We start from the raw sequence: 10,563 nt of genomic DNA on the forward strand, positions 1-10,563 counted from the left end.
ATATATATATATATATATAAAATTATATTTTAAATTCTGACAAAATCATTAGAGTCTGTTGGCTTTCAGCTGGTGTGATCTGTAAGTGTAATGGCTATCATTTGCAAACACTGTGAATCTGATCTTAATTAAGGTTCACAGTTGAAATAACTCCTGCATGATGTTCACTTTGCCTGTCATGAGTATCACAGCCTGTTATATACATTATGGTAGATGTGATTCTATAAATTTGTTAATTATGAAATGTCACTACAGTCTAGCCTTAACTCTTTCAGCACAGACTTTGTCCATGGGACAGGCCTTGTAACCATTTTGTGCTTGTTATAGTTTTCATGCTATGTCTTAAATTAGTAAGCAAATGTCATAATTTGGCAGATTATCAGTGAACATTACAATGTTGTCATATGAAAAATATTAAATTTTCTTATTAAGTCTTAAGGTTTGTAAAGCAATGTTTTTCTCATGCCCTTTTTTCTTTTCACATGTTGCCTATTTATCATGCAGAGCAATTTTCATTTTAAGATAAAAAATACTTTTGGGCATCAGAAAATTTTTGAATCTCGCATGCGAAATCTTTAATGTCCAGATATCAAACGTTTTTAAGAAAAACTTTATATTTTATCTTTTATTTTCAGTAATTAATATCTGTATGGGTTTGGTACATTTGACTGATCTCGCAACTCCCATGAAAAATTAGGAAATAAATATAAATTATGGCTCTTACGTTCTAGAATGAACACAAAAACATAAATGTTTACACTAAATAGCTTAAATCTCATAACATTATACATTTATATATATGTATATAATTTTTATTATATTGACCTTTCAGCTGTGCCTGAATAACAATACACAAGTTACAATGATGCAGCACACGTGCACTCATGTTACCGTTTCAAATAACATAAAACTGACCTTTGGTCTGTAGAAAGTAACTTGTCTTGTCTGTATTTTAGTAGACCAGTATTTTGTACAATATAGTTGCATTTCAAATATTATACATTATATATATATATATATATATAGATAGATAGATAGATAGATCATTGCTATTTTGAAATAAGTTCTTAAACTTATTTTTCCTAAAACATAGAACAGTAAATAAAAAAAGTAAAGCAAACATTTATCTCTTCTAGTTAAGACCTTTTAACTCGTTTGCTGCTTTATGTAGGTTGTTAAGGCTTTAAAAATTTTGCATGTTGAGGATATAAAACAAAATATTTTTTAGGTTTTATATATATATACTTTTGAATAACTAAAAAATCATTAATTACTACATCAATACCATAGAATTCCACTATAATTTATCAAGCTTAGTAACTAAGATATATTTTAGTCCAAAAAATATATATTGAGCAGACTAAAGACACACCCTACCTCCTTGATATATTGGTTCAAAGAAAGAATGGCATCAAGCCTGTTAAAGTGGCTGAGAAAGCCACTAGGGGGACATTCTCAGCTTCCGATTGGTTATTCATGTCATATATAGAAGTAAGTGTTTATAAGGGAGCATTTCCAAAAATGGAAAGAGGTGGGCAGTAGAAAAGATAAGACCTTATTTTATATTCTAGCTGGTCAATATCAGTAATTTGAGTTTGTAATTTGTGCGAAACTATAGACTTAGTATTTTGACTTCACATACATCTAATTTGAACCAGTGCTGCATTCAGCATACCATGCGACACACAAAAATTGATGTTTATCTGTTTTTTAATATTTACTTTTAAATTAAGAAATTCTGTAATGTATAGTACTAAAATTTGAAGTATAATCTACAGTTTGATACCAAAGTTATTGACATAAATTCATGAAATAGTAGTTCAATAAAATTTTGAATGCAAGTCAACAAATGAGATGACATGGCCTTTCACTCATGATCCGTCTCAAAAGGGTTAACTGGAACAATTTAAATGTATGTACAACCAATTCTTCGCACTATAGAGATCATAGACACTATATATAGTTCTTCTTGTCAAATGCCCACTTAGGCCTATTCAATAACTTTAGAATTGTAGTTGACAAGTCAAACTATCTTCACTATCACTATTGCCCTAGTATTGTGGTGCGAGTTATCATAATTGTTTGGTCTTCTTTCTTCAAAATATTGTCTGTTCCTTTTGTCAAAGTGCACTCAGGCTGATTCAATTACTTTAGAACCATGCTTTGATGGAATAAATTCTTATCTCCTTTTCTACTGTTGTTCTTACTTTGATGTATTAAATGTTAGGTCTATGTTAATTGTTAGGCCTATGTATTTGTTTGGTAGTTAACTTCATACCAACCTTTTCCTTGCCTGTAACTCTGTTCTACTATTATTTGTTTGGTGTTTCCGCTTGTTTCACACTATATGCATATCACTTAATTATCTGTCTGCCTTCTAGAAATTTTTTATATTCTCAATGTCACTACCGTATTTTTTGGAATATAAAACGCACCCTTATTTTGAAGACAAAGTTTTGGAGAAAAAAAGCTAGAGTCGCATTTGAAAGATTTTTAAACGGACAACTCTTTAAACTTTATTAAAGAATACAATTTTGTACAAATAATTGAATGTTATGCTACTATTTATAAAAATAAAATCAGAAATCCATTAAAAGATAAGTTCTCTATCAATTTTTCAATTCACAAATTCACTCTTGCATTGCCTACTAAGAAAGTTAGTACCGGTAGTCATCGGGTTAAACTCTACTTCCATGACAGCCACACCTGCCATGTCCATTTGTACATCAATAGCTACACCCATTAGGTCTTCTTCTCCCCCAAAATACTTCTTCAACAGATTGGTATGGTAGATCTTGGTCTTCCTGTTCACATTCACCTTGTAGTCCATTCTGTTCAGTATTTCCTGTACTTCAAAAGGTCCTTTCCATTGCAGGGTGAGTTTGTTGTGGTCTGTTGGCAGCAGAACTAAGATGTTCTGTCCATCCTTGAAATGTTGACCCTTGGTATTATTATTATATTTACAGCAGTTTTTCTGACTGTCTTTGGGTTTGGCTTCCCCTGTTAAACTGTCTTGATAAGTCCGGTTTAATACTCTCTTCCGGTTCTCTGTTCTGTAAGTCTCTTCTGTCATTGTCTTGTGCTTGATTTCCTCTCGGGCACTATCCCGAATTTTCTGCAGTGAAGTCTTTCCTCTGCACTTTCTTTAGATCTCGTGAACCTACATTCAAGTTGTCACTCTTCAAGACTTTAAGAGGTTTGATATCTTGCTTGCTCCTTTTCCTTTGAGCTCTTCTGATGACAGCAGATTCTTCATCAGTCTTCTTTCTGCCTAGTTCCTCTAAATTCTTTCTACCTGGTATGTTTCCTATCACCAAGTTTTGTAGTGGTTCCTTGATATACATGGCTCCAAGGTCTCCTACATAATATGGAGTATCCACCTTTATTTTTGCCATGGGAAACTTTCTCACTGTCCCATCAATTAGCATACACAGGCATACCTTGCATGTCATCTGATCATCAGATACTAGAATGGTTATCACTGCTGCACTACTGCACCGAGTGTCTCAAAGAACCTTCACTTTCTTGTCCCCCAACATAGCCTTCACATATTGGCATATTATGATTTGTTGGCACATCTTGATATTTGTCGCATGCACTCATTACTATTGGCACTGTTGATCCGTTTGCTAACTTGAGCCAACCATGAATCGTACACTGATTGATCATGGTTTCTTGAATTGAATTTGACAAGTATTCTTGATTCTTTCTTTTGGCAGCAGCATCCATAGTGTCAGTTGCTCTTTTTTTTGTTTCTTACCAGCACTGTCTTTGTAAAGAGCTTCAGCTGCTTTATGTTGAGATTTCTGCTGTTGTTTGCTGGTAATGGACTTGCACCCTTTTATAACAAACATAGCAGCTCTTCTCTCTTCTGTCTATTAACCTTCTCTCACCTTAGATAAAATCCTGCTTCTGGTCAGCCATCACTGGTTACAAATTTAACTGGATATTCTTGGACTTGCCAGTTAAATTACCTCCATGGGCTTCCATATACTGTTCTGCCAGCTTGATCACTGGTTGCAAATTTAACTGGATATTCTTGGACTCCCCAGTTAAACTACCTCCATGGGCTTCCATATACTGTTCTGCCAGCTTGATCACTGGTTGCTAATTTAACTGGATATTCTTGGACTTGCTAGTTAAACTACCTCCATGGGCTTCCATATACTGTTCTGCCAGCTTGATCATCTTGTCTACATTTTTTGGTGCTCTCTCCTTCAAAAACAGTGACATGTCAGTTGAACACGTGGTCATGAACTGTTCACGTACTAATAGGTCTGCCAGTCCCTCAAAAGTATTTTCACACGTGGCCATGTCAGTCCATCTGATGAAATATCACTACAGACATGCTATAAACTGAAATACAGGTTCTCCATGGTTGGATTTGACTCCTTTGAACTTCTAATGAAAACCTTCAGTAAATTCATATTGTTTCACTTTTAATTTGTCATAATCCATGGCATCTTCTGACGTCATGCCTGCATATACTTGTAGGCCTTTTCCTATGAGAAGTGGGCTGAGACAGACTGCCTAGTCACCTTTGTTCCAGTTCTAACTTTGAGCGAATCTTTCATGTCATCTTTATATTCATCAAATTTGAGCAGCTTGGGTTGGCTGGTGCTGAATCCATTGTAATTCTTGTGTCTTTGGTTGGGTGAGTTTTTGCAATCTCAATTTGTGCTCTTATTCTCTCTCTTTCTAGTCTCTCTTCTCTCATTTTTCTTTTTTCTCAATTTGTATTTTCATTCTCTTTATTTCCAGCCTCTCTCATCATTTCTTTCTTTAAGTCTTTCTCAATCTATCTTTTCTGTGGCCGTTCTTCTCTTTTCAGTTCTTGTTGTTGTTTAACAAACTCTTGTAGTTCACTGTCTTTTAACCCAAGTTAAGATCTTCTTTCTACCCATTTATCAAAATCATCTGACATGGCTGTATAGTGTAATTGCAATCTCCACACTATTGGTGATTTTATTTTCTTAAATGTTTACATGTTCATCAGTAATTCCTGTACACTGAATCCAAAAATATCCATTTCTCTTCATCATATACAGATTTTTCACAAAACGTCAAATGTACTTTTACACAAGTGAATCATTTTTATTGAAATCGGGTCACTGTTATTCTTAAAATGTTGACAACCACTGGCTATAGTAGATTTCTCTAGACCAATTGCAATGAGAGTCTTATCGATCGTTCTAGAACCCAAACATAAATAAAAAATATTCAATGTAATACACAAAATAGTAATTTGATCTAAGTAAGTTTTTTTATTTCTTCCTGATTTGTAAAAAAAACCTTATATGATAACAAAAAATGAACATTGCTTTCAAAATCTGTGTAGCTGAATTATGGAAAATCCGCTATTAAAACCAAAACAACTTTATATGAAGTTTAAATTTGCAGGCCTGTGTTATCATCTACCTTTTGTCAAAGTCCACGCAAGCGGGTTCAGTTAGTTTGAAAATACAAATTATTTTCCTCATATCTTTCAAAACTGTTAATCTCTCTAAGATATCAACTGTTAGGCCATTCACTCCTATGATGGTTAATTTTTTAAACTTTTCTCTGACCGAACTCCTCTTTCACATGACTTTTACTCTATTTTTGCTTGTCTGGTCGCAGCTATTGATACATCTATAGCTTTGGCCTTCTAGAAATCTCTATAGCCTTGTCATCAATGGATTGCAAACACAACATTCTATAGCCTCGACATCAATGAATTACAAACACAAAATAAATTAATTAGTGATAACTACCTACACTAAACAGTCTTATATCTGACAACAACATATAAAATTTCCTGAACATATGTGTAGTCAACTATGGCTCACTTAGCTTTGCTCTTTCCTCGAGTGTTCTATGGTTTATAGCTTTCAGCCACAATACTTCTTTTTCAGTAGCTTAACTGGGTAGAAGGAAAGTTCAGGTCTTTTCAACTTGTTGTTGGTGCAGTTTAATACGCAACTACTCTTCACCATATTTACAGGTTTGGAACAACAAAATATCACAAACACATAGACATTATGAATACAAGTCTAAACAGTGTATAAATGTAGAGAATGAATAAAAATTTCTCCTTTGTTGCACCATTTGTTTGCCTCAGTTTTGTCACCACAATAAGATTAATGTTGGATTAGACTCTGGTTTTTCTGCTTACTTATTCCCTATTGTATTTTAAACTTTGTAAGGTAAAGCTATAATAATTAAAAGTTTTGTCACAGAATAGTTGAATGGTATTTTAACTTTGGCTAATGTAAATTACTTTAAGGACTTTATGGTCAAAATTGATTAATCCAAATTACTATGTTATTGTAGAGGAAGTCTCTCTTCTTTAATATAAAAATTCTGATAACTTAATTAGTGCTATAGAGATAAATTTTAAAAAGTTGATGCATATTATATCATCACTGTAAAAATAAAACATTACAGCAGCTAGCATAGACAAGTTAAACTGTTTTTAACATAACAGTATGATATTATCTGAACATACTTTCTAGTGTTATTCTTATACTTTCCATAATAGTTTTCAAACTTTGTAAGATGTATTGAAAGTTTTATTTTACAAAATTAATTGACATTACCTTAATTTTATGCTTGACTTTAAATTTAGGCTACTTGAAGAATTTCCGAAATACTAGATTTTTTACTTTGTCTAAGTACATGCTTGCCTAGTAAACAAAATGAGTTATTGTTATTTGTGTCTCCATGGTTAGTTATTAAGCATTTATGTAACTGCATTGTTATAGATACATTTAAAAGCCCCAACATTATTGTAAACATGCTTATGAACAAAATTGAATTGCCTGAAATAACAGTATTTTTGCAACAGGTGACTGATAATTTAATAAATCATGTGGTGTTTCTAAATGTTTAACAATACATGAGCTTAACAAGTAGCTTTAGAGATATCCACTATTTCATATACCACTATGCATGTGTTTAGTGTTAGGCATTAGGCACTGTAGGTGATGCATTACCCAATAAGAAATAATGTTAAATTAGAAATTAACTATTTTGATATAATATGTAAAAAAAGTAGATGTTATGGTTCAACTTGAAGATTTTTTAGAAAGCACGTATTTAACAATTGCAATTTTTTAAAGGCTAGTGTGACTCTCATATTTACATTTGCAATTTACCAGATAAAGTTATTTTCATTGATTTTGTATACTTATGCTTGTACATTATTTCAAATGTCACACTGATGTTTTATTCTTATAATAGTGATGACACTGTGGCAGTGACAAAGTAATGTCAAAGTTGTATTAATAAATAATTAAGTAAAAAAAGTGAAAGTGCTTGTCTGATGCATAGTAAAATTTGTTGTCCTGGGCATCAAGCAATATAAATTGGTTGGCCCCAACCATTACCTGTGTTTGTGGCTGTCTTGCACTCAAAATGATTTAATGTTTTTCTTCATAGTGACTGTTAATGCTTGTGTGCATACTCTTATTAGCAGTAAGAGGTAAGTGATAATTTTTTTCATATTTAGGTACACTTTACAGTAGACCAGATGCGTTCTTTAATGAACAAGAAAAAGAATATCCGGAACATGTCTGTTATTGCCCATGTAGACCATGGCAAGTCAACCCTGACAGACTCTCTTGTGTCCAAAGCTGGAATTATAGCTGCTGCCAAAGCTGGAGAAGCCAGGTTTACAGATACTAGAAAAGATGAACAAGAAAGATGCATCACTATAAAATCAACGTAAATGCTTTATTTTATGGTTTATTCTTTTAAAATATATGATTTCATGTGTCATTAACATTTGTATATTATTAAAAATTATTCACTGAACTTGCTATTAAATACCCTAAATGTAGAATGTCCTGAAATTCATTTTTGAACATCTTGGTTGATTCAGAAAAGGAGGTTTTTATTTTACATTCTGGTTTTTCAATATTGGTAATTTGAGTTTTTAATTTGTAAGGAACTATAGATTTTTGTACTTGGACATCATAAACATCTAATCTGAACCAATGCTGCATTGAACATACCACATGACACAAAAAAATTGATATTTAGGTTTTTTGAAATATTTACTTTTAAATTAAGAAATTAACTAATGTATAATAATAAAATTTGAATTATAATCTACAATTGGATACGTACATTCATAAAATAGTAGTTCAATAAACTTTTGAATTGGAGTCAAATGCAATGACATGACCTTTGACCCATGACCTGTGTTGGTAGGGTTAAAAATTAATTTACTACTGTTAGTTTAGAATTTGTGTACTAAGTTCTGTTATATTTACATTATAATGAAGTTCGATAACCTAAGTTAATAATTTGAATGCTTTGAAATATTACTGTAAACTGTTTTTAATTGTAATTTTCATTCTCAGATATTTATTTTAGAATAGGAATTTGGGATTCAAAAGAGTAGATAATACATTTATTTTAATAAAATGTCTTTAGTTTTACCTAAATACTGGAAATAATGGGATATAGGAGTACATGAAATTTCTGAAAAATAGTAAATTTACAGACTGTCTGATGCACTAACAATAATAAAAGATCATGTAATACTTCCAGGTGAATATTGTGATACTCATGTTGGTCATGTCTAGTATCTACAACTTCAAGTATTCTTCTACAGGAAAAACAATTTTGTCATTCTAGTCTAGACGTGATCAGTGCTCTAAATTTCAACCTCTGGTATGCACTGCATTAAAACTAACATGTCTGCAGATGTTGTCTTAGAGTAACCAGTGAACAGTACGTTCACAGACTTGTCATTTGCAGTGCATGTACAGTGATCTTTGGGAATCTAATTGATGATTGCTATTAAGTGGTTTGAAGATTGATTCAATCAAAACCTCTGTATTCATTGATTATCATAAACTATTTAAAAGAGAGTCCTTTGTGGAATTACTTTGAAGTAGTTAGCGATATTGAAGTGAAGTGCAAACTGTGTAGCTTATTAATTTCAATTGGTGGCAAAGGGAATGTTCTAATACTCCAGTATTATACAATTATTTGAAAAATAAGTATACATAAGATTACAAGAATTTGCAACAACCTTTAAAGTTTACTGGATCTGACATTGTAAGTTAGTGTGTGGCCTTAAATTCTGGATTGTTGTTCAGGAGTGCTACCAAAAAAAAGATGTCATACTGAAGATTTATACTATGCAATAAGTGAAATTATTTCATGGGATAATCAACTGCATCAATTTGTTGCTGATGAGATGTTTTCATTTGAAGAAGAAAACATACCCATAATATGAACTACGTATACAAACTTATTAAAACAAATTGTTGCAGGTTTATGTGAAAAGAGGTAAAGTTGCAGTTTTCAATTGTTAAATGGAGCTCTAAGATAACATTTTCATCAGTTTAACAAAATACTTGATCACAGAATTTGTATATATAATATGCTGTTCTTGATATCAAGCCTTTTTCAGGAAGGCGTGCTCGTGAGATGATAGGGAAAATCTTGCAAGATCTAATGGATGTATGAGAAATTAAAAATATTTATCTGCTTATAAAAGACAATAAAGTAAATGTTGTGAAAAGTTCTAATGATGTCGTATTTTAAAGTGAATCATGTTTCCTCCACATAACTGCTGGTGATATGAATACATTGGAATTTTAATTGATTTCATATTAGTCAGCAGAAAGGTTGTTGTACATTTGAATCACTCGACTCTGGCATGTTCAGAATTAATGACTGTACAAAATTATTTAAATGTGCCTCAAAAGAATCTTGTATAGAACTTAATGTATCTCCTTGCAAGGCTTTTGGAACAAAAGAGAACATTACATCTATTCCTGTGACATCATCACCCACCTCAACAGTATTCAAAAGTCACTATTGAAGGCATCGATAAAATTGCTACAATAGTTTGAAGAAGTTTTTATTAAGATTGGGTTCATTCAAACTCAGAATTATCCAAATTGTTGTTATTCTTTTTGTCAGCCAAAAGATATCAATTTAGACTGGGAACAATGAAAGAATTCTTAAAGGAAGAGAAACAGAATCAAGCAGTGAAACACTTTGATGGTTCTTCCCCTCCAGATAGAAAGTGACTACTGTTCTTATATCACAACTTCTGACTCCTTAACCCTTCTAATACAGGTGGATGGATTCCACCTAGCCCGTATTCCCAAAAGTAACCATGAAGCAGCTATACTGTAATTTTTTATAATGTACACTTATCTTCATGAAATTTTGCAGATTATCAGTAAACATTACAAGGATTTTGTGCACAAAGTATCAGATTTTTTGATTAAGTTTGAACATTTTTAATTAATTATTTGCTTGCACATTTTTTATTTTCAAATATTGACCATCCAACATGCAAAGTAATTTTGATTTTAAGATTAAAAATACTTTTATGCATCAGAAAATTGTGAAATTTCACATGCAAAATCTCCATAACTTTCTAATATCCTCCAGATAATTATCAAATGTTTTTTTTAGAAAAATATATTTTATCTGTTATTTTCACTATTGTATCTTTGTATGGGTTTAGAAAAAAGACTATTTTATCTGTTATTTTCACTATTGTATCTTTGCATGGGTTTGGTCGATTCTACCGACCTCATAACCACCATAAAA

General features: G+C 31.9%; 1 protein-coding gene across 1 annotated transcript in view; it reads left to right on the forward strand.

Annotated features, from left to right (window-relative positions):
• The window catches only part of LOC106468577 (translation elongation factor 2-like), a 54,428-nt gene that overhangs the window by 4,058 nt on the left and 39,807 nt on the right, over positions 1-10,563 (forward strand). Inside the window, exon 2 of the mRNA XM_013929012.2 lies at positions 7,490-7,704. Within this exon, the coding sequence (XP_013784466.1) occupies positions 7,490-7,704 (215 nt within the window). The remainder of the gene's footprint in view (positions 1-7,489; positions 7,705-10,563) is intronic.

This window comes from Limulus polyphemus, unplaced genomic scaffold (assembly GCF_000517525.1).
Source record: "Limulus polyphemus unplaced genomic scaffold, Limulus_polyphemus-2.1.2 Scaffold3061, whole genome shotgun sequence".
NCBI classification, from domain to species: Eukaryota; Metazoa; Arthropoda; class Merostomata; order Xiphosura; family Limulidae; genus Limulus; species Limulus polyphemus.